This window comes from Haliotis asinina, chromosome 10 (genome assembly GCF_037392515.1).
Source record: "Haliotis asinina isolate JCU_RB_2024 chromosome 10, JCU_Hal_asi_v2, whole genome shotgun sequence".
In the NCBI taxonomy this organism is placed as follows: Eukaryota; Metazoa; Mollusca; class Gastropoda; order Lepetellida; family Haliotidae; genus Haliotis; species Haliotis asinina.
This window is the reverse complement of record NC_090289.1, coordinates 25,555,276-25,581,883: the sequence shown is the minus strand read 5'-3', so window position 1 is coordinate 25,581,883 and position 26,608 is coordinate 25,555,276. Positions and strand designations below refer to the sequence as shown.

General features: G+C 37.9%; 1 protein-coding gene across 1 annotated transcript in view; it reads left to right on the top strand.

Moving 5' to 3' along the window:
- The window catches only part of LOC137298350 (cardioacceleratory peptide receptor-like), an 87,094-nt gene extending 63,755 nt beyond the window's left edge, over window positions 1-23,339 (top strand). The window contains exons 6-7 of the mRNA XM_067830569.1: window positions 16,409-16,528; window positions 23,073-23,339. Coding sequence (XP_067686670.1) covers window positions 16,409-16,528; window positions 23,073-23,311 — 359 coding nt within the window. The 3' untranslated portion in view covers window positions 23,312-23,339. The remainder of the gene's footprint in view (window positions 1-16,408; window positions 16,529-23,072) is intronic.
- Window positions 23,340-26,608: the final 3,269 nt, after the last annotated feature.

The following is a 26,608-nucleotide window of genomic DNA, read 5'->3' as shown; positions in this document are numbered from 1 at the left end:
ATCTAGGTTCTAACGCCGAGTCCCCTTTTGGCGTTTTTGACTATCCTATCAAAAGGCGGGTTATGAACGAAATTAAGTGACAGTGGCAATATTTCAACCTAGCCAATAAGTAGGTGTGTATGGGCTCCTTAGATATGGAACAGCTTCACAGCAGAAGCTGAAGGCCAAGATGCCCTCAGCGTCGATTATTCCCAAAACATGAAGGATTACGTGGATGATATTACATGTGCCGCTATGTCAGGTTATGTTTACTACACGAGTACCTGAAATATCGAACTTTCCCCAAGCTGAAACCATGGCAGAGGATAGTTGATCGGAGTTAGCTGACTTTGAACAAATATTATTTATTGCTAGTAAACAGAATTAAAGCGGATTTCAGGCCTTGTAGTATTTTTTCAAATGACATTTCCATTAACACGCTTGGTTAACCATCCCGTTCTGTCATTATAAGACATTCCAGTTTAACAAAAAAAAAATAGTTATGGGACCATGTGTTGCCGAGTCCCTGAAGGTGTGCGTATCAGGCCCCATATGTTTAGCCGTCACAAACACATGCAACGCCATGTCAAGTGAAAAGGAGATGTATATTATAACCTTATAACAAATGATACATGGGATGTCATTGTAGTCGTTGACTGATTCAGTATGACTGACTAATTCAGAAATTTTGAGCGTGCTAGAGTCGCCAAGGGCCTGGGATTGAATATTGCTCAACACAAGGGACGTAGACGATACAGTGTTGTGTGTGTCTTGAGTGTGTTGGCTGTTTAACGCTGCCTCAGCAATTCCAGCTATGTCTGCAAGTAATCGAGTCTTTAAACGTTAAATCATGGATAGTATGGCTTTCAAAGAAAACAGAATATTTAGTATCTAAGTATGTGAAACGTTTTTTGACGTAATTTCATACCGGTTATTAAACCTAAAAGTATATTGTATTGATGACGCACTTTATTCTATTTTAATCGCTTGCCAAGAAAACAAGGTTGCAAACCCTGAACATGAAAATAAGCAGACATTTCATGACAACATGTGTATACGCCAAATTATGATATGAAATTGTAATTTATTCAACACTTAATTTCAGAAATACCTTTAGAACAGTTTTGGGATAATTAAGCATTACCATTAAACATCCATAAATTTAAATCTTCTGAAAAGCGGTGCCATGATTAATGAAAGTAGCGCTCAACCACAGGTTTGCAATTTATTTGTATGTGAATTATTTCCCACCTACGGTAACAAGATTTATTTACGCTGTCACGAAACTCTCACGAAGCCGGGAGTGTTTTTATTCCATCAATTGAACACATTTCAAATTCCTTGAAAAGAGGACAGGTTTAAATAATTCGGAATCCACCATATCGAACAGTCTGCTCATGCGCGTGTGCAGCATGACAAATGTCCTTTTTGTTTGAAGGTCAAGGTTATAATGCGTCGATCGAAAGGTTGGAAGACTGTTAAACGAATCCAGATTTTAGTGAAGAATATCGTTCCCCGAAAAGAGGATGTCGATTTCGTTAATTAAAAACTCGAAGTAAGGCTACGTCGAAACCGGATTTATGTGCAACATGACTGCCTAGGAAATAGTGAGATGGGACTTTTATACCATTCCGTTACATAAATGAACCAGGATCAATTTTAGAGAGAGCCAAATGCTCCATTCTGGACGACGTGTGAAATTAAGCCTAGCTTGATGAGAGGTCACATTTTGTTTGCATTATATTTGCAGCATATTTTTTCCATGCAGGATAATAAGGTCCGCGTGTTCAGCCTGAAGTAGGATAATTAAAATAGACATTGTCAGACGAACCTTGAAAATGTGAGCTGAGAAGACTCCGGTTTCGCAGATGACTTTCTAATGATTGAGAATTTCGTCAAAAAACACAGGACAAGCCAGGGGCTCACTCATTGTGGGAAAGAAACATCGATTGCCCATGATGCTAGCCTGTATTCTTTGGCCGCAGACAAAACCTATATCAGAAGTTTCCATTAGAGCCGCGTGACACTGTTAAAAAATGTAACTTATTTAAAGACTTCCATACTCTGATACCCGTGTCTCTGTGCAAGTCCTGGTTAATGTTACTCTGTGGAGTATTCAAAAACATGGCAAATTCAAGAACATTTTATGTTTTTGGTGCTATTTCAAACAGTTTCAAATCTCATATTAATCCAGAAGAAAGAACCTGTTAACCTTACAGAAACTCCGTAATATGTGCACTGTCTACAGTCAGTTGATACTTAATTCGTATTTCAACCAGTGTCCATTTTACCACAAAGTTTATAGACAATGCTTTCTAAGACGAGAGTGACAGTCAGCCGTGATATTTATCTCAGCAATGACTGCCAGAGATATTGTGTTAATAAATGTAACATGTTTCCATTCGAAACAATGTTAAAGAGTATCATGGTGTTTTCTGAAACTGCTGAAGAAAGGCCTTGTCTCCCAAATTAGTACATACGATTTCATGTGTATGTTCCATAAAATAAACACTATTGTTCCTCACAGACAAACTGACTCGATCTGTAAAACACAGAACTGACGCGATCTGTGAAACACAAAATGCATTTATTCATTCATTTTAGTTGATTATTACCAGTTGACAGATTGACATTTATCTATTATGAGACATTATGAAAGGGTTATGCTTACCGATTTGAATAATTGTAAGATGAATAGGTGTGTAAATGTAAGATAGCTAGCTTGGCATAACTTTCTGAATTAAATATCGTGCAAGTTATCAGATGTGTCGTAACAGCGGGAAGTAAACTTTGTACTTTTCACCATCCGCTTGTCTAGGGGGAGGAAATATAGAACAAAGCTACTTTGTATCAGAAGATTGATGTTAGAGGGTGTTAGGATTTGAAGATAAACAACTCTCGGGTCACAGAATACACACCGAATGTTACATTACAATATGGAGGGATTGAGTGAATGGGTGATCATAGTCTGTCACCGCAGGGCCAAGCAGAAGCATTCATTGTCTGCTACAACAGGAACATGCAGACGCATTCATTGTTTCTCACATACAGGAACATGCAGAATCATTCTATTCTGTCTGAACAGAAACATGGAGAAGCACAGTAGTAACATGACAGAAGAATGCATTGTCTGTCACAACAGGAACAAGCAGTAGCATTCCTTGTCTGTTATAACAGGAATATGCAGAAGTATCCACTGCCTATCCCAAATAGGCATATGCAGAAGCATTCCTTGTCTGTTACAACCGGAACATGCAGAAGCATTCCTTGTCTGTTACAACCGGAACATACAGAAGCATTCCTTGTCTGTTACAACCGGAACATGCAGATGCATTCCATGTCTGTTACAACCGGAACATGCAGAAGCATTCCTTGTCTGTTACAACCGGAACATGCAGAAGCATTCCTTGTCTGTTACAACCGGAACATGCAGATGCATTCATTGTCTGTCCCAAACCGGAACATGCAGATGCATTCATTGTCTGGTCTGTCCCAAACAGGAACATGCAGATGCATTCATTGTCTATCCCACACTGGAACATGCAGACATATTCATTGTCTACCCCAAACCGGAACATGCAGATGCATTCATTGTCTATCCCACACTGGAACATGCAGATCCATTCATTGTCTGTCCCAAACCGGAACATGCAGAAGCATTCATTGTCTGTTACAACAGGAACATGCATATGTATTCATTGTCTGTCCCAAACCAGAACATGCAGATGCATTCATTGTCTGTCCCACACCAGAACATGCAGATGCATTCGTTGTCTGTCCCACACCAGAACATGCAGATGCATTCATTGTCTGGTCTGTCCCAAACAGGAACATGCAGAAGCGTTCATTGTCTGTCCCAAACCGGAACATGCAGATGCTTTCATTGTCTGTCCCAAACCGGAACATGCAGATGCATTCATTGTCTGTCACAAATTGGAACATTCAGAAGCATTCATTGTCAGTCCCACACCGGAACATGCAGATACATTCATTGTCTGGTCTGTCCCAAACAGGAACATGCAGATGCATTCCTTGTCTGTCCCACACTGGAACATGCAGATGCATTCATTGTCTGTCCCAAACCGGAACATGCAGATGCATTCCTTGTTTTTCACATACAGGAACATGCAGAAGCATTCTATTTTGTCTAAACAGAAACATGCACAATAGTGCACAAAAGTACAAAAGTAACATAACAGAAGAATCCATTTTCTGTTAGGTTTTTCATCCTAGTTTTATATTTATATCTCTGATACTCTAGTATTTTTACTGTCCACCGTCGACAGGTTTTACAGTGTACATACTATTCCATTTTAGTGTTCAATGTTCTCGTCACGATATGGCTGAAATATTGCCGATGTGACGTTAAATATGAAGTCACTCACTCACTCACCCATTGTCTGTCACAGCAGAAACAAGCAGAAGCATTCGTTGTCTGTGACAAAAAGGAACACGACAAAAACATTTTATTCTGTTTCAACATGGAGAAACGTTCATTTTCTATCGCAGCAGTAACATGGCAGAAGCATTCATTGTCCGTCACAAACAGGAAAACGTCAAAAAAGGAACACGCAATGGCATTCATGACTTGTCACAACAGAAATTCAGAACCTACCATACGTTTTCATGTTTCCATATGGTAGAAAGTACACCTTTTGTAGCTGCCACCTTAATAATGTTACCCTGTGTTGTTAAGAAGTCGGCATCTGTGCCTAGATGTCAACGTTAAATATCTGACAATACCCCCATAACTAAACAGCCTTTGTTCGCTGGCGACAATCTTCTGTATTCGCGAAGGTTTGGCATCTTTGATGTCCATGAAGGCTGGCAAAGATTGGAAAAGGCCATTCCTCTGCACGCCTTCAAAGAAACCGAGAAATAGTAAACACATTTGATAGTTTGAGATTTAGTTTGGCGATAAGTATAGGTATTGCCAAAGATTAAGTGGTCTTTGTTGTGTGTCAGGTTCAGATTGGCACAACCTTTTTAGCGTTTCCAGAAAAGCCGGAAAGCAATACCAAGCTGTCATTTACCATAGATGACCTATCCCATGTGTTAGATACTACAATAAAACAACTGTTGGGAAGCATTCCTTAAGAAGGAGATCATATAGTACACGCTTTCCTTCTAAAACGTTTCAGATGTCTATTTCCTACTGACGCTTGTTCGTTACAATGCGTTATACTAAGTATGCGTCAGGATAAATATCTTTCTCAAGGACTGGAATCGATTGATGACGTGAAGGACATACGTGAAGGAGGCATGAATAGAAACATACATACAGGTCATATATCACTGGAGTACAGAGACCCGTGAAGGTCCCGTGGTAGAATAGGCCTTCAGCAACCCATGCTTGCCATAAAAGGTGACTGTGCTTGTCGTAAGAAGCGACTAACGGGATCTGGTGGTCAGACTCGCTGACTTGGTTGACATATGTCATCGGTTCCCAATTGCGCAGATCGATGCTCATGTTGTTGATCACTTGATTGTCTGGTCCAGACTCGATTATTTACAGACCGCCGCCATATAGCTGGAATATTGCTGAGTGCGGCGTAAAACTAAACTCACACACTCACTGGAGTACAGAACAGAAACATGCATATGAAACAGTGACATATTATTCCCACATGAACATACTGAACCAGTCCTGCACAAATGTACTATCCTGTACTATCACTTCTGATTCAAACAACCCTCAGCAAATAATGTAAGATATTGAAGGCACACTCGGTTCTTTTCTATCGCTGTCCATGTGAAAACATACCCAAATACTAATACAGAAGTCTGGAATTCTTCCTCTCTTGTGCTGACAGTTTGTTTTAGTTTATAATCTGAACAATGTATTAAAACAACTACAAAATAATATCTTATCATTCGTGTTTGTGGTTTCCAAACTGAATCAATTTCGTTGTTGCCTTAATATTTAAACAGTTATGTATTATTCATGATATAATTTTAAAATATACTAACAGTGTTTAGATTCTTAAAAGTTTTGTCAACAATCGAGAGCAATGGATGATGGATCAGGCAACTGATAATTCCATCCGAATTATTGAACTCACCTCCGCAGCAAAATCAAGTCGAAAGAGTATCACATCAGCATATATCTTGATATATTTTTTATATATCTATTTCAATTTCTTACCTGATCGACACTTTATTCGTGACTTGATCATGAATGACGTGATCTCGCCTCTGTAGGTCAGTTGAAATGCCGGTCTGATTGTCTAATGCTGTTAACAGCTACTGTTCCACAGTTAAAAGGAAGAGTGTTCCAGCCATTATGTCCCAATTTCCTGTTTGGTGGTAACCACTGATGTACAGAACCGTGGGGTAATCAGAATGGAAGTTATTAATAACCCTCTATTCCGACACAGGAAGATGTGAGATCCTATCCTCGCTTTGGTTTCAAAACTGTCGTAGATAGCCTGGTCGTGGGACCAGAAGACGTAAGAGGGTAACGGTTTGACATTTTCACGATGCTTTCATTCACGTTACGCTTAGCTTGTTTATTGAACAGATGATTTATATGCTGCCTATGGTTTAGGTTATTTCAGCAGGTTATGGGATCGCTTAACCCCATTCATCACAACGTGTCAAGCGAGATGAGCTTCGTATGTCTGAAGATCCTGCTATTGTAATGATTCGGGGTTTCAGATACTGCGACATCACGTATGCTATCTTTATGACACACAGGTAAACGCTGTATAGTTGTACTGGCTGCATTTGTGATAGAGATACACTGGTAGAGTACATGTGACTGCTTTGTCACTTAGAAGTCCATTAGTCGGTTCTGGAGATAACGGGGCATATTAGTCTACTGAGGTAGATTCTGAACACAAGTGAGGGTGATAATAACTCTAACACCGATAACGATCGATTACAATCATACATATGAACGACTCTTAGCTGTGGGTATCATTCTTTGATACCAGGTGTGACAAAAATGACTGCTTCGTAGTTCAAGGTTAAAAGCCAAAACACATAAATCTTGCTGTTAGAGACAGTTATCTGTTCTTAACGAAGCACCATCCGTTTGGCCTCAATAGATTCACTAATATTTGGAATTTCAGCGATTAAATAAGGGATTTTTAAGGAATGGTATAAATGCAGGTCGAATGTATCGATCCACAACGGTTGTGCAAGGAGGATAATCTATATTAATATTTTTTCAGACTTTTTCTCAGTCGTCGATATTATTGCTTCTACATTATAAAGTTTCTTTTCACATCAACGGTGTGTGTGTGTCGGGCTTGTGCAAGAACACTGACAGCCTGAGTGAATTTGACATCAATGATATTCCATCTACACTTCCAGCAGGAGGATGCGTGCCTGCCACAGCGTGTCGTGATGAGGACTGATGGCTTGCAGTTTGCTCCCGGCAACATATTAGGACCCGGTCCAGACAGGATTTTATTGGGTTGTTCGCTCATGATTATATCACAAGTGCGTGACCGTATACTATCACCGTATACTATCGCCCTACTGCCTCCGACCAGACTGTTTTTTGTCTGTGTAGGAGATATTTACAATTTTCCAAATAGGTCCATTTCATTTCGCATCTCATGTGATTTCAGAATTTTCGTAAAATTGAAGAGAAAGAAACGTTTGTTCAGGCCATTAATCTTGGCGCTTACGGTGTTTTGTTCGATTTAGACGTACCATTAATAATATATTTGCCTTTTTGTGTTTTTCGCCTTCAGCAAAATTCCTATGTCATGATGGCGATCTGTAAAAATGCCAATGGTTACCAGTACTGACAGTTCTTCATCCCCTTGGGTTACATTGAGGCCTACCTCATATCTCCAATCTGAATAAGCAAAAGAGCCAGCGGGCATAAAAATATAAATCAAAAAAGGAAAAACAAACATTTGCCACTAATTGTATAGTTTATCTTCTGTAAAATTCATATATAATTCACTTGGTAAGGTTTTAACTTCATCAATGATATTGATCGAGACATCTTGATTATGAAACCGCCGCATCACTTCATTGATACTGCTACTATTTTTTTTCACGTTTGAATATTATGTGCGGACGGAAGATGGCGAAACACACACATGCACGCACGCACACACGCACGCACACAATGACACTAACTCTAACACCAACACCAGCGTAATATAGACTGTAATTCTTTTAAATCGTCGTTTGCGACAGTGCACGGTCTTGAGAGAATTTCGCTCTTTTTTTCTAGATCTAATGAATAAAATAGCTTAACTAAATTGCTTTTAGAAAATGAACTAGGGACTAGATCATTGCACATGCCATTTCCTCTGTGCTTTACCTGTCAATTTAGATTCCAGAGCTCTAGCTAGTTTCCGAAAAAAATGTAATCTAAAATCCATAAGTTGTTTCGTTGGTGTAGTTCTTTTGAAAACTGGCGAATCTGCATGTGAACCACGTATGTGAAATTCAGCTGACAACATCCTTTCACATCCATTCCTCTTCATATGACACTGTCTATAACCACCCATTTGCATTCACGCCTCATTGATACAGGGCTATATTGTTTTTATATGTACTGGTACAACATGGAGAATGGGAATGCCAATGACTGTTTCTAAGAAAAAGGTCTACAGTATACCAATGACAAGAAGAACAATAGTATCATATGGATTTATAGACGCGATAGCAAGCATGACCTCTTTTGGTTCAGTACGCTCTCACTGTGTTTCCAGGAGAATAATTGCCATGTCTTCGTGCGTGCGTGTGTGTGTGACGGCTGAATTTATACATTCAGTTCTTCGAGAACATCTGGTATAATCGGCATTTCTTACATTGGTACAGAGTGGCCAGTTATCCGAGGAACCGCTGTGCAGAGTTGCATCCGTTGGGAGCCAGTAACCTTTCATTGGTTGTTCGAATCCCGAGTTGTCCCAACAATGTTTCTAGGTTTGGCCTCACCATAACCGAGCACGCAGTTTTCACCAATGCGATGAATTTGTGATAAATGCTTTCCTTTCATGCAGACCATCATGTTGTAAGTGTAACGATCTGGTGATCTGGTGATCTGGTGATCTGGTAATTGCCTCACACATAAGTTTCATAGTGGTTCATAAACACATGTTCCTGATACAATCCGAATCGTACAGTAGTTTGATTTGGGTTCCTATCACAGTATATTTTAACAGGTAGTATATCGACATATCACCCAGTGTATTATAGAAGAAATATATTTCCCTTGGCTATATAGCCAGTTTCAGGACAACATACCCACAGCATTAATTAAACGAGTTCATGAACCGGTGCTTATAGCCGAACCTCAATGGCAAGTTGCATTATCTTTGGGATATATGGAAATGTACTGTTAACAGTATATAAATAACAGGTGTCTGTCCACGTCTGGCGACCGTGGACTACATTCCAATCACAAAATCTATTCTCCCACGCTTAACCACGTAATCTATAACATACGAAACAAGTTTGAAGAATAGAGATTCTTTGCACGTGAAACTACCTTCATATATACGGCTTCGACTCTCAGGGTGGACTGCCTTGGCCGTGGCCAGCAAATCAATAACGCAACATCTATTGACTTGTTATTCTTCTGGGCTGAATGCTAGGATAACTTATACGCGCAAATCCAACTTCTTACTGACTCTTTATTTTGTCCGATTTTTATTTTGTCCGATGATTGAGTTCTTAGGAAAGGTATATAGGTGTGTGAACAGTTGGTCTTTAAAATTCCACACATCATTTTTAGTGTTATGATCATTTCTGAATCTTTTTCTTCTCCACAGGTATGATAATAGTGTGTGCATGTGTTAGAATAGTGTCAAGCAGATTTGAACAGTGTGTCAGCTTTATGTCGAAAGAAAGCCCTCTTTCCTGAAACCAAGAACCATGGTCAATAGTGGATCCCGGTACGCCTAAGGGACGTAACCCAACACAACTAAAACCAACGCTCAAACTGACTGGGCCGTACACGTATGTCATTAAAGGTCAGAATCACACTGGCAATATTTCAGCCATATCATGACAAAAACAATTCATTTTATGCATAGTCGCTTATGGTAAATTGTAAAAACCTGTCAAAAAAGACCGTAAAATAACTAGATTATGTTCATATTTGAAAACTAGTAGTTAGATCTCAGTTTAACTACAAATGACAATACAAGGTAAAACCTGGCAATATATTGCCAACGACCGAAGGTAGATCAGCATACTGGGGACTTACAGTACATTTGCTTCCTGCATGGACCCTAACACAATCCCGTGAACTGTTAGCACTTCAGACACATGTAGCCATGCTCTAAAACTACGATTAAAAACAGTGGAAAGTTTTAATGTACTGTGAATGTTTTGGTACGTACGTCTCCTCTCAGGAGAGAATCCACTGAGTCAAAATCATGTCCATTTTCAAAACAAGCACCTCCGACGTAGATCCGAGTGAATGCCCCGGGGAACATTTGTTTTCAACCTTAGTTTAGTCATTGGATTATCCGATATGATGATACATGAACCATATAATGTTTTTCATCTGTACATGATGGTACGGTAATGATGATTTAACGGTTAAAGGAGTTGCCCATGTGATCATTCTTGTGGTACATAACTAAGATTGAATATACTGGTTTCGATATTAACCCTTTCATCAATACTATTACCATAAATGATGTATGATTTGTAACATATGCGACACTTACAGAGACAATAACAGAGATGCTGTATGAATGTGATTAAAGGATTTTCACGTGGAGTAGTGATTGCACATTGGTCGACATTACGGCTCGACACAAGGCAACTTTTGGACAAAAGAATGTTCTAAATGGTGAAATATAGTTTTCGGTGCCAAAGATGGCACACTAACACGATGGATGGCCAATACTTATTAATGATATGGTCATGTGTGTATGTTTGATGATATGGTCATGTATGTATGTTTGATGATATGGTCATGTATGTATGTTTGATGATATGGTCATGTGTGTATGTTTGATGATATGGTCATGTATGTATGTTTGATGATATGGTCATGTATGTATGTTTGATGATATGGTCATGTGTGTATGGTTGATGATATGGTCGTGTATGTATGTTTTATGATATGGTCATGTGTGTATGTTTGATGATATGGTCGTGTATGTATGTTTGATGATATGGTCATGTGTGTATGTTTGATGATATGGTCATGTGTGTATGTTTGATGCTATGGTCATGTGTGTATGTTTGATGCTATGGTCATGTGTGTATGTTTGATGATATGGTCATGTATGTATGTTTGATGATATGGTCGTGTATGTATGTTTGATGATATGGTCATGTATGTATGTTTGATGATATGGTCATGTGTGTATGTTTGATGATATGGTCATGTGTGTATGTTTGATGATATGGTCGTGTATGTATGTTTGATGATATGGTCATGTGTGTATGTTTAATGATATGGTCATGTGTGTATGTTTGATGATATGGTCATGTATGTATGTTTGATGATATGGTCATGTGTGTATGTTTGATGCTATGGTCATGTATGTATGTTTGATGATATGGTCATGTATGTATGTTTGATGATATGGTCATGTGTGTATGTTTGATGATATGGTCGTGTATGTATGTTTGATGATATAGTCATGTGTGTATGTTTGATGATATGGTCATGTATTTATGTTTGATGATATGGTCGTGTATGTAAGTTTGATCTTAAAGTCATGTATGTATGTTTGATGGCATGGTCATGTATGTATGTTTTATGATATGGTCGTGTATGTATGTGTGTTTTATGATATGGTCATGTATGTATGTGTGTTTGATGATATGGTCATGTATGTATTTATGTTTGATGATATGGTCATGTATGTATGTATGTATGTTTGATGGCATGGTCATGTATGTATGTTTGATGATATGGCCATGTATGTATGTTTGATAATATGGTATGGTCATGTATGTATGTATGTATGTATGTATGTATGTATGTATGTATGTATGTATGTATGTATGTATGTATGTATGTATGTATGTATGTATTTGCGTTTTAGACGCTTTATCATGACGCATATGTGCGCATATTTAACTGAACAAACCCGTGTAATTTATTATCTCCAGGATCTATTATGCTATAATTATTTAGCACTGTGACAGTTAAGTACCAAGCAAACGCACGACTTTTTGGATGTCAGCTTTACCGTTAGTATTCCTATAGCGTTTCAACGATCCGTTTAGGACAAGACAAGACGATTTATCCAATGTATGAGTCACTGACCCAGTGTATCGGCACACTGGAGTTACATATCTTACTGCAAGCTACTTGGCGAAGGTACATGAGGTAGTTATTAACGAATTCCGTGATGGAAGGTAGACAAATGCATGTACAGTTATACACATAGAGACATGTATCATTTAGGGAATTCATGTAAAGCCTTAATATTAATTTATCAATACCTTAATTTGCCCCCAAACTGGAAACATATTGAATGGTCAGCAGAAACCCGAAAAAAGTATGAAAATGTATAGTGTTATATTTAAATAAACCCATGAAATTCCATGGGACAAGTAATTTCATTGTCTTGCCTGTTATTCATTATCAAACTGGACCAAGTCAATTTGTGCTATGTAAGGATTGGCTTGGAATACCTTTCATTAAACTAAGCATACCATCAGACATAGCTCCTAGCATCACACTGGAGTTTGCTATTGAACTGGCCTTCATTAGTCTGCACATCTAAGGTTAGTAGATGTAATCAATCTGTATGACATATTCAGTAAGAGTTATAGCATGGGGCGTTATTAGTTCATGTTAATGAATACTAAATTATATGCGACTAGACGTTAATGTCCTATATGCCTCAGCGCCCCACCATTGGTAAAAAAGACTGGTTACAATTGTTGCCTCCTAATCTGACAAGACGCGATGTTGTGAAGAAAACTGCATCGGAATCAGGAGATTGAAAACATAGAAAAGACGAAACTGTGCTAATTTGAGGTACAGAGTCACTCATGTAATTCTTAAAATGAAATCGATTCACCCGAGCTAGACCTATCAGGCTTCACGTTATATGGATAGGCCCATTTTGTGCGCAAGGATTGGTTTGAACCAGGTACTCCTCCTGAGCTTCCTGTATCATTGTTTACCGAAGTCACAGTAGTTTGTGGCTATAGATGCTAAAAATTCAAATCCAAGAAATATTGGTATTGTCTTGTTCAACTTCATGTCAACAGGCATTAGAATCAATGGTCTGCGAAGTTTTAGAAGTAACCTAACAATGACTTGCTACCTCAACACAACGATTTTCAGCTACAGTTCAAAAAGTTCATCAGTACAAGTCGTTGACTTCCCAAATGCAAAGGTGAAAAAAACTGCACTTTGGCTAAATAACTGGCTGGTAACATGCATTTACCGTTGTGTGCTGCACGAACTCGTTTGAGTTGATAGTTCATATATCAGCTATATTCTAATCAATAGGCTCCCGTTTAATCCTTAGCTATAACTCATTAAATCTTTTTAACTGTGATCGGATAACACATCTAAATGATATTGAAACGCATTAGAAGAAACTTATTTACGAATATTTCATTCATTTTAATTTAAAATACCTCAGTGGGTCGATAGCTGGATCATTGTCTGTTATCATGATCCTAGGGAGAAACAGTCGATAGCTGTCAACATTATTTCAGTTCACATTTCAGTATTTCCGATGTTAGGTACTATTTCTAGATACTTTATTCGCTTTATTCTTGCCTTAGATATTAAACCGGAACATCATTTTCAACTGGAACATCATTAGCTTTTGCCAAAGAGACGCAATGGTCTTTCCTCCCACACTGGTTGATATCATTGAATTAAAGCTAGAAAGTGGCATGCCTCACTCATCCTAAGCATCTTCCAAAAGTACATTAAATCCCTCGTGCTATCATCTCTCACGCTCGTCTTCTGTAACATTCACTCGCGTTAAATTGTGGCCATCGGTTGTTTGCGCTAACGTGACTTCTGAGGCTGCCTAACGAAATCATTAATGCTGCCACTGACTCTGAGACCAAGAAGCGTCAGTTCAGCTGTCAATAAGAATGACCGTGGAGCAAGATTGTGTTTGCAGATTAAGTAGGTCTGACACTTGCTATGTTCCAAGTTTAGAACAGTAATTTCTGTCCACGACAACAAAAAACGTTGTTTTGAAACATTGACCCCGTTGGAAGTTGTCTAAGTTTTCGGTGTTTTCTTGGTTGTTTTCTGGTTTGTAGTTTATCTTGTGTTTTTGTGTATGTGCGCGCGGGTTACGATAAGGTTTTGGAAATATCAATGATTGTTTCTGCAACTACTGAGAAAGATACCTTTGCCTCAGCTTTTACAATCCCAAAACAGTATTTGTGCACTGGATTTCCAGTAAAACCCATCTTGTGGTTTGTCACCAAGAAACACAAAATCAACAGGTTTCAGTTGAGTAAAAACACCGAAGGTTATAAACAGTTAATACCTAAAGTGAACCCTTTTTCAGCTGATTATATCCAAGATGAACGTCGCTCAGGAGCATCCGCTGAACGCATAAACAGATGAGCAGAAAACACAACGCGACCTGAGGGTAATGTGTCTATGATGTGATTTGGTCCTTTATGTGTCAGTGTTTGACACTTTTAAGGATAAGTGTACATGACTTTCTCAGAAAAAATACACACCATTTATCATGCATGTGTATGTTACTCAGTTTTTTCTGATATGTAAGAAGACGCTTTGACCAATGATGTGAGATACAGACGTATTTGACGTAACCTCTGTATGTTATGAAATAACTGCCACTTCCCATTAGAAACTGATATTACAAAAGAACCCATTAAAGTGTGGAGGAGCAGAAAGTGTATGACACGGTGTCAATTTGTTTCTGTGCAGTTGCCAACATGGGACACATGTCATTAGCTGTTATCTCACGAAGATTACTCTACAGACCGCAGCACAATAGCGTACAAGGAATGTGTGAGTGGCCTTTCTGGTCGCCGGGAAAAGAAAATCGCTTAGGAATCTGACATTCTCCCAGCCATAGGTCGATGATACTGTACCAGTGACTCTATAACCACTACATGTGGCTCGCTATCACTCAACTCAGTGGTTGTTTTCAGGGATGGGATGGGAACAGATAGATACTGTCATTCACTCAAAATGAACCCAAACTGCAATCAATGGACATTTCCCAATTTTGCCATAATGTATGCAAGGTGTGTGTAATTGCCATGAAGATTAATCCTGATTTTGTTGTTTACACTAATGATTTTTTTCTCTAATGTGCTTGTTCATTTGCATATGTAACAGCACAAATCACAGGTAATTTACTTATCTGTCCCTAACTGTCATTACTGTATGATCAAGAGATTAAACGTGAGCTCATTAGATACTTCTGGACAAATACGAATCGTCAGGTCATCCATGAGGTCACTTCGTGACTGACCGATGTCCATGGCCTGGTGCAGACAAATGAACCATCCACTCGGGACATCACATCAAACAATGTTTTCTTTGCCATAGATCAGATAATAAGATAAGTGAGGCGGTCTAATTCAATGCGAAGCGTTGGGAACTCCTCTGATTACACTGGAGATGTATCAAGAGGACTGTTACCAAAGAAGCAACAAAATTCCTAGAGACTTTTGGTGGCTTATTGGATGTTTGCGGTGATTGTTGAAATCTGGTTTTCCGTGAGATTGGACTCATGATCTCAAATGTGAGCAGAAGCTACAGTTTCTGAATGGCGCCAATGAGCCTGATTATAACGAAGCTCCTGCAGTGCGTACTATTCCGTTTACACAAATTGGTTCGGGATACGTAGATACGGATTGAACGCTTCGTTTGGCACTTAAAATGATCCTTTAATGTCTCAGGAAGCTACTTCCTCTATGTCTTCCCAACAAATTCTGACATTATAACAATCATATCGGTAGTCATCAATGTTGGATGTCTAAGGAATCCCTAATATTCATTTTGACGAATCTCTCAATATCTACGGCAACAGGTTCTAATCAACAGTTATCATGGCCACACTCTGCTGTAGTTGTTTGGAACTCGACAACCACGTAACAATGAAAATGATGTACTAAAAGAGAATCTGTCGTTATCCAGTGTTTATTTTCGTGTTCAACGAACGTTTCCTAAAGGAGATCATTGACTGCTTCTTGGTGGGCCAACATCAGTGGTTTGGTGAGGTTCCCCTCTGAATGATCTTTGACCGTGCATGGGTCAAGTACATAAATGTAAACATGCATAGTTATAATCTCAACAACATACCTATTGATTTGTCGAGTCCATACATGTATTTGAAGGATTATCCTTATCCAAACTACCGCAATGTTCAACTGGATATTTTCAACATTTTCAACTATAGAACGTCCTTACGGAAACTCACTGCGATTGGTATAAGTTTTAGATAAATAGATATTGATGTATAAATACATATTGTGGTCAACGTTGATTGCAAAAAATGTGTGCTTATTGTTTTTATAGGAGGCCACGTGTACGCTGCAGCCAATAACGCACGTTTTAAGGACAGTGCCACCAGTTCCAGAGGACTTATTCCAAAAGCAAAGATCAAAACCATCAAGATGACCTTAGTGATTGTGCTCGGTAAGTCTTTAGATAGGTCTTCGAGACATTGGTGAAAAATAAGCAAGAGAATAGGATTCAATATTACCCCCTTTCAATAAGATGTCGTTCACTTATTATTAAATTAAAATTAAATTTTTAAGCTTTATTATTGAAATCAGCAAAGTTTGCCCTGTTCCGATTTATATTTTACAAATTATACTCATTACATTCTGCGCTATCTTAGAATAACACGTTAAAAGGTGTAAAAGAACCACAAGACAATCCTGACAGTACGCTGACAGAATGCCATTCTTTGATAATAAAAATGCCAGATGAAAGCTAAAAGAATCACTCTGCTTCAAGCAACAGAGACCTTTTCACTTTAATCAATCAGAATTATGCAAGGACGACAAAAAGCATAATTGGAAAAAATATGCTTTTCAAACAGATAACTGAAATCGAACGAGTTTCTCCTTGATGTAAGAAAAAGATCAGAGGATGTCAGCTTTCCAGAGCATGAAAATTTTATCAGGATCTTAAAATCCTTTTAAAAACATTTTAGCACAATTTTAACAAAGGAAGTGGATATTAACCGAAAGTGACACGATTATTTAAATAAACTACTTAATCCATTTGTTTTCACAACTGATAGCCACTTCGTTTATGTCCTAATCAGGTATGTCGGTTTGATTTTTCTTAGTATGTATGAAAAAGAGAAATGTAAATTCCTTTGACAACTGAATAATCTTTTAAAATGAAATTCAAAGCGACTTCAAACAATATTTATAGAACAATTGGCCATATTTGTCAAACCATCTTATCCATTCTAGAACATTCGTTTGTTTTGTTGTGATGACTTAGCTGAAAGGTATGAATAACGACTGTTTCGAGTTGCATGTTGCTGAGATTGGTGAAGTAAAATAGAATTTTTCTATTTGTTTGTTTGACTGTTGTTTAACGTGACGCACAGCAATATTCCAGCTGTATGGAGGCTGTCTGTAAATAATCAAGTCCAGACCAGACAATCCAGTGGTCAACAGCATAAGAACAGATCTACGCAAATGGGATACATGTGTCAACCGTCAACCAATTCTAACCCGGATCTTTAAGCAGTAAGACACGTCACCAGAAGAATTGAATTTGGGGCCAGAAAATATACATGGAGGAAGATGTGTAGATGTAATAACGTTTAGAATAAAATCGAAAAAAATCAGGCCTATCAAAATTCTCCATTGCTTCCAGATAACCATATTTCAACGTATGAGCATCGACGTATCTTCTTCCCAAACATTAGTGGTTAACTACAATGTTCTTCGTCTTGTTTAACTCAACGATCAAGGGTGGGGGGAATGGGTTGAGGCTTCTGTTGTAGTTTGTAGCAGCTCAGGTTGTGGAGCGTAGGGCGTGTGCGGGGAATACGATGTTTAGTATGTCAACATTTATTACGTTAACAAATGTCAACATTTTTAATTTCTCATTTTCCTGCCAGAATGTTTCCTAAAACAAAAGATTATTGAAAACTACACACAATATTCAGTCATATATTAGTGGATGTCTGTGTGTGTATGTTTTGTAACGCCTAACAAAATCCAGATCAATGTGATGTGACATATTCTATAAGGGGTCCGGTGGTAACCTGGTGACGGACTTCTAAATGTAACATGTCTTCATCTGTAATACAAAAAACAAACAAACAAACAACTGATATACGTCTATACGGATGTATTCGGAGACTCCCACAAAGCCTGTTTTACTCAAGCATGATCTAACTGATGGGTAAAAAGTAATTTTGTCAAACCTGCATTCCTTGCAAACTTAGTTGTCGCCCTCCCGGGTATTTCACAATTCAGTTTTTATATCTCACCTGCCGTAAAATGCTGTTAATTTCTCGTGTGTTTTTTTTTTTCTTTTCTCGTTCATACGAATTCATCTCAGTCTTTTTCCACATTTTACTTTTCCAATATGTTTATGTAATCTGCATTTGAAGGTTGTTCCAGTCACTGGGATGATACTCTGACTCATTGAATCGATAAATGTTTACTTTCCATGGGAAACTGGCGCCTATGGTAATTTCGATGCTATTGCCTCTTGCACCAAGGCTCGTCACGATATGGATGAGATATTGCCAGTGTGACATTAAATAACTCACTCACTTGCATAACTTAAGGCAAGAATAAATGCAGTGGCTACCGCGTTTAGTGTCATGAAGGGGAAACTTTATGTCAACAAATTACAGTTCCAAACGGACAATGCTATACAAAGTAGTCTCAGATGATGAAGATGTATGGGGGTGAAAGTCAAGTTCTCAACTTACCAAATCGGAGTTGAATTACAGTCTAAATATTTATCAATATCGTCCTAATAAAAAAGTCAAGAGTAATAAAGAAGATTCGGAGTTTGTATGTAAGGTGGCTTGGTCATACGGGCTTTAGTGTAGAAAACGATTGGGAATTATCTAGAAGAAGAATAAGGCTAACTCAGAGGAAATGAAGAAAGCACCTCCAAATTGTTTTTGTGATTGACACGCACTTTGACAAATTGGATATACATGCTGACATATCGTTCTTTAATGTAGGCGAAATTAAATAATCCAAGAATTTCTTCAACAGGAACAGAAAGAAATGTTTCTGGGTGTGTAATTCTTTTCAAATCGGACTCCAAGTTGGTTTCCCTTCAGAGAAAGAAGAACAAATACTGCATTCCATAGATCATGTCCAGCAATCTTCTCCGGAGAACACGGGCGATGATGTAGTAACACAACTGGAACGACCTTGTTCGATGACAGAATTTTATAAAGGGACACCCCTATTCCATTAAGGGCATGCAATGACAGATTTTAAAGCATTATGTTAAGTTAATCGTGCATATTATTCTTAAACTCTGAAAGAGCACAACAAGAAATGGACACTGAAAACAACCAAGTATTAACATCAATTATTGTATTAAAGAGCGCAGTATGGAATAGAAACTAAAACAACTAAATGATACCACCAATTATTGTATCAAAGCGCACAATATGGAACAGAAACTAAAGACAACTAAGTGTTACAATCTAATTATTGTATCAAAGAGTACAATATGGAATGGAAACTAAATACAATGAAGTGTTACCATCAATTATTGCGTCAGAAGAGCACAATATGGAATAGAAACTAAATACAACCAAGTGTTAACATCATATATTGTATCAAAAGAAGGAGAATGCGCTACACCCTGCTGAAAATCACTTGAAGCAACACTACATGTTAAAACAATGGAGAAAAATGTGTAATGCTTGACAGAAAACTATGATGTGTAATCACTTTGCATAACAGAAGAAGTCTCAGCGCCTGAATCTTACATGAAATGTACGTTATACGGCTAATATAAAATATAAGTCAAATGTTGAACACATGCGTATAATGTTAAACATAAAATATATGAACGTCTGTCTATAATGGGTTTGTGAAAGGTTAAATGGTTCAGAATGCATAGTGTGTAAAATTACCAAGATGTATTTTTATCCTTGGATTTCACATGTGATGCAATCCATACAAAAAAACCTAAATATGAATTATTTTAAATATATTTTTAGATAATCAGCCACGAAACAGCCACATTTATATTTTTATTTGAAATGTCTACTAACATCAGATAACAAACGTTTACGAATCACCATGTAATAATGATGATAAAAAATGAGCTGCGCAACCAAAATCTAAGAAGACTTAATGAGTGTGTGCATAATCCCGCTAAATTTTGGAAACAAATCCGTTCCTTTAAAAATCTCAAAATAAATATTTCTAAATCTGAGTGGTTGATTCATTTTAAAAGAATATTTTCAAATGATTGTATTTTTCAGAATGATACTTTTGCTTTTGATGGTGACGTTCGTGATATCAACCTTGAAATGGAATATGAAAGTATCGATAAATTGATTTTAGAAACACAAATTTATGATGATGAGATTAAAAACGCGATTAATCATTTAAAGTGTGGTAAGGCAGCTGGACCTGACAACGCTGTGATAGAAATGATAAAATACTCTCAGGTTGAGCTAATGCCCTTCCTACGGAAATGTTTCAATCTGATATTCGACAGAGGTGTATTTCCAAACAAGTGGTCTCGCTCAATTATTGTTCCGTTACACAAAAAGGGAACTTTAGACAACCCGGATAACTATAGAGGTATATCGTTAATGAGTATTTTAGGCAAGATATTTACAGCCATATTAAACAACAGAATTTCAAATTGGTCAAGTATGAGAAACTTGATTCCTGAATGCCAAGCCGGTTTTAGAAAAGAATATTCAACTGCAGATCATATTTTCACATTATATGCTATAATACAAAAATGTCTCTCACGAAGTAAACGCAAATTATATGTTGCTTTTGTTGATTTCAAGAAAGCTTTTGACTCTGTAGATCGTCCCAAACTGTGGTATTGCTTACGAAAAGCTGGTTTACAAGGAAAAATGTATAACATTTTAAAGTCGATGTATTCAAACATAAAATCATGTGTACGTTGTGGTGATGATGTAACAGACTTTTTTTACCATTGGGTTACGACAAGGCTGTATTCTAAGTCCAATGTTGTTTTCTTTCTTTATAAGTGAACTGTATTATGATATCACACTCTCTGGTAAACACGGTGTTCAAATGTTCCCTGATATGCTCGAAATTTTCATCCTCCTATTTGCTGATGATGTGATCTTGGTGTCCGATACAATTACTGGCTTACAAAATCAACTCAATATCTTAGAATGTTACACAAACAATTGGAAGCTCTCGGTTAATTTCGAGAAAACCAATATAATAATCTTCAGAAGAGGCGGTCCCGTCGCTTCAAAGGAGAAATGGTTTCTCAATGGTAAATTACTGACTATCGCTAACCATTATACTTACCTTGGTCTTATGTTTTCTCACACGATGAATTTTAGAAAAAGTGTCCTTGATTTGCAATCACGCGCAAAAAAGGCTTTCATAAATATTATGTCCGTTTCTCAGAAGATAGGTATCTTCACTCCGAAGATATTTTTCAAACTGTTCGATTCGCAAATTCAACCGATTATGCTTTATGGGTCAGAAGTGTGGGGTTTTCAGCGTCAAGATTGTCTTGAGAAGATTCATCTCTTAGCTTGTAAAAAATTTCTAAATGTTGGACAAGCAACACCGAATTGTATGGTTTATGGGGAATGTGGGAGATACCCAATTTATATAAATTCACAAATCAGATGTTTAAAGTATTGACTTAAGATTTTGGAAATGCACGAACAGCGAATACCTAAAATAGCTTTTAATATGCTTGTTCACCTCGATAATATGGGTAAGACAACTTGGGCGTCACATATTAGAAATCTTTTATTTTCTCATGGCTTTGGATTTGTATGGTTAAATCAGACAGTAGGTAATGCAACTCTTTTTCTTAAACGTTTCCGAGAGCAGTCAATTAATATGTTTCATCAAGAATGGCGTTCGACTTTAGAAAATAGTTCAAGGTATGATCGATATCGATCTTTTAAAAGCCTTATACAACCAGAAATATATTTGTCTGTTTTGACATCAAGAAATATCAGACGTACATTTGTTCAGCTCAGACTAGGTCTATTAGATTTAAGGATTAATAAAGGAAGAAGATTGTCCATTGAAACAAATTTGAGAATTTGCCCACTTTGCATTTCGGCTATTGAAGATGAAATCCATTTTATATTTGTATGTCCATATTATGATAATCTTAGAAGAAAATATATACCAAGTAATTATCTATCAAAACACCCAACATTATCCTTTGTTTCCATTCTCACTTCCAGAAATGAAACTGTCATCCGTAACCTTTCTTTGTTTGTGAAACACGCTGTTGTCATGAGAAATAATGTGTTATCCATGTAACTTCATACTTGTCATTGCATTATATATTATAAATATGTATATGTACGTAATTCCTTGTATATGGGCCGGAGGCCTTGAATACAATAAATTTCACTTGACTTGACTTGATAAAAAGTGTTCGTGAAACAGTGAGCGTATCCTGCTTACCATGAAGCCGTGAACATCCGGTTTAGAACTGGTCTTCAGTAGCCCAGAGGCGACTAACGGCATTGGATGGTAAGCCTCGCCGACTTGGTTGACACATGTCATCGAATCCCCTTAGCGTAGATCGTTGCTCATGCTGCTGATCACTGGATTGTCTGATCCAGACATGATTATTTACAGACCGCCGTCATATAGCTGGAATATCGTTGAGTATGGCGTAAAACTAAACTCACTGACTCGCTGCTAACCATGAATTCAAGCGCTGATGGACATTTCACTGCACAAAAGGAGGGGGTATGGCTGCGTTATTGGCCGCACTTCATGGATTTGTTTTTAGCTGCAAGAGCCGTCAATACAACGCATCGTCACGTAGCACAAAATTACCTCGACGTAGGCGTCTCACACATTGTATGCAGGAGCAGTTGATTGCAACTGTTTCAGCATGGCATTTGTCTGCGTCCTGGACACAAACCAATTGTTTTTTAACATTGCTACTTGCGACGTGTTGATGTATGACAACAGTGTTTTCTGGTGTTGAGGATTAATCATGTTGTTATCCGTATTTTTTGCAGTATTCATCATCTGCTGGAGCCCCTACTTCGTGTTTGATCTCGTGGATGTCTACCTCAATGTACCGAGGACACAAGACATGGTGGCCGCCAGCACATTTATTCAGAGCCTCGCTCCCCTCAACAGCGCCGCCAATCCAATAATTTACTTTAGTTTCAACGCAAAAATGTGCATAGGGATCTTAAAGAAAGGTTGGAAGCACAATTCGCCAACGTCTCAATCACAGCTAACAAGTATATGACCTTTCGACCTTGACCTGCACTGACAGAAAAGGGGGCCATGGCATACTGCCACAATACTGTCACTCAATGCCGAAAGTTGCGCATTTACAACAAGGGACGCCAGTGATTTCAATGGATATTGAAAATGGTCCCTATTTATTATATTGATGTATTGAATGGTGTTCGCATTCATGACGTTAAGGTAACCTTGGTGATCACGTTTCCGTGTCATGACTGACGTGATTGTGTCGTGTGAAACTATATCGAGGCAGGCAGACTGCATGAGCTTCACGAAGAAATGCAGTGAACCTCAAAGTTACATCAGTGAATACTAATCTGGAGATATGTACCCGTTCTTTTGTTTGTTGTTGATGGTTTTCGATGTCCTCGGGTCAGACTGAAAACTGTTGACGAGTTAAATATGAAATGTTTGAGTGAAGTGGCACTGTTGTTTTGTCATCTTCGTATGGTCCATTCTGTAACTTGCATATTTACCAGGCTTGAGACTGTATGGTCACTGCAGCCGTGTTAATCAAATACCACACAAGCAAACTCTCAACCACTAGGTGAGATGATATATCATATTTGGACGAATATTACATTTTTGTCTCTTTAGCTTTACCTGTCTTCTCCTTTCAAAGATTCAAAAAATCTTTTACACAAAGTTGAATAATACATGATTTATTTCACATATTAGCTGTAGTAATAGAAGGTATATAATCCGGTATTCTTAAACTTATTTTGGGTAGTATGTAGGTTTTTAATACACTTCAACTCATTTAACGCTAAATCATCCTGACAAGTGTCAAGCGTTACCGAATAAACCCGTCAGCAAGCATGTTTTCATGACGTCCTCTGGAAATGCCTTGTCCATGTAAGTTATACTGATATATTATTCTTAAGTAGATTCAACGTTATCACTAGAGACCATTGTCTTATACTCCGTATTTTGTCATCATGCGGTATTTTTGTTATGGTAACCGTTTGTAAGAAGTAAGTTTCAAATCTACCATTTAAACATTTTGTTGTCTTTTCTTTCAAGTGTTACACAGTCTACCATGGAAATGTTTTAATAATGTGTTTTCTGTATTTGAGGGTTCTTTTGAAGGCAAACTATCATTTTGAGATGTTTTTCATGTATAATGATATATTTTTGTGGACTTTTGGAGTTTTTTCTGTGATAGTAGTATATGTGCACCTTGTGTGAATTCATTTCTCTATCTCTATTTCTCCTCTCAAATGCCTGTTATAATGCATTGTTTAATGTTTGTTATCTGAAATAAAGCAATGTTAAAACTATAATTATTTATACTGACTACTGGCATATTGTCATGTATATACAAATATACATAACATATGTTTTGTTTTATTGTTCGTTTGTTTTAGTGGAATAGTTGCAACCCGATAATGCTTGTGTAGAGATCCTCGGCCCAACCCCAACGAGTCATGACGTTACCTTATCCAATGCCTATTGGTCTTCGCATATATTTTTTCAGTGATCATATCCCATTTCAGGATGTATCTGCAACCTGTTGAGTCTGTTTTCAATCTTCAAGTCGACACTGAATTACATGATCATTGACTGCGTCAACAAACTATGATTACAATGCGTGCTGTGTGTATGACACTAGGCGTTCCATACTCTCGGTGATTCGTACCCAACGGAAATGACTTTCCAAAACACCCAAAACATTACTTTTATCGTCGTACCAAATTTAGATGACCAAATCTAAATTTTACTAAACTATCTTTAGGTCATCTCTATATTCAGTTGATATGGGGAGCCTTTATTTAGGGCGAGCCATGCCCATGTACGAGTGCACGTGGGTATGGGTTGTCCAACAAAAACGTTTGGTTACGAATCGCCTTAGGTACAAATTGTCACGTACCCGTGTATGTGCACGCCCACTTCATATGAGAATTCCTTTTGGATGAGACCCGTGAAGGTTTCTTGTTAGAATATTCTCCTTCACTAACCCATGCTTGTCGTAGGAAGTGACTGACGGGATCGGATAGTCTCACTGACTTGGTTGACGCATTTCATCGGTTCTCACTTGCGCAGACCTCCAGACTCGATTATTTAAAGACTGCCGCCATGAAGCTGGAAGTTTGCTGGACGTTGTGTAAAACTAACCTCACTCATTCTGTTGGCTAAATGTTGTCATGGACAAGGAGGAACCATTCACTCTACATATATGTCTGTCAGAACTGACGGTTCCAGCCCATACTGGCTTTGGTGGTTATTCTTGATTTGTAAACATCATACTCGTACCTGGATTAGGGTGAGAGTAGAGAGCTTCAACAACGGGTAAACCATCCCTAACTTGCATCATTTCGTGCTTTTCTTGCAGCATTATGCTTCACGCCGAAACTGAAACTGACATAATCTTCACTGTGGCTTTACCCAAACAGTCCTACGGCATACAGTTATGGTTTGAATTGTGTTCCCCAAAGATAGCAGTTTTTACATCGGTCTACATAAAGCAGTTTCCTTGAAAGGTTTTCATCGGACATTCATCACAGATATCACCATGTAACTGACAAAACTGATATCTTACCTCTGGATTTAACACATACTAAATGCTGACGGTCTCTGATTTCCTGGCAGCATATTTCTCGTATAGCTGCAATCTAACGGTTTTAACGTCCGTTATTTGAATTACACTGATTGCTTCAGTCGGCAAAAAGATCGCTTTCTGTCATCGCAATAGGCTGAGAGTAAATTCATTGTTCCGTTCAACAAGAAGGTAACAATTCAAGTGGTTTCAAAGAGGATGAAGAGGGTTCAACCTACTTTGTCAACCTCGTTTTCCGTAAAAACAGATGTCTTGAAAATTCATGTTCTTGAGAAATCCGTGATGCTGTTGCTGAGTTGACAAATTTCTCTGTGTACGTCGATGTTCGTTGTTAAGTGTCAAAAACATTTTCCCCCATGCTTGAAACGGATGATTAAAGCAGTATTGCCCTTTTGTCTCTGACCCTTTTTAAAAAACATCTTGTTATTTCGCAACAACCTTTTAGCGTTGGTGGTGATGCCATGTATTTTTCTGAACGGATTCAGAATGTGAATTTAGCCTAAAGTTTCAGTATCTGCAATTCAAGCAGAATTAAAATTTAAATGTCTCCAGGAAATCGGTCATTCCAAAAATGCGGGTTGTTCGCTGCTGTCTGTTAGTGATGGCACATAATCATTTTGACAATTCTTGCAGTGCAACGCTGACATATTATGCCTCGGAATGCGTCCACAAAGATTGGAGCTCCATCCACACTGGGAATCATCTCATACAGACATACATGAGGTTCATTGGGCCTAATCG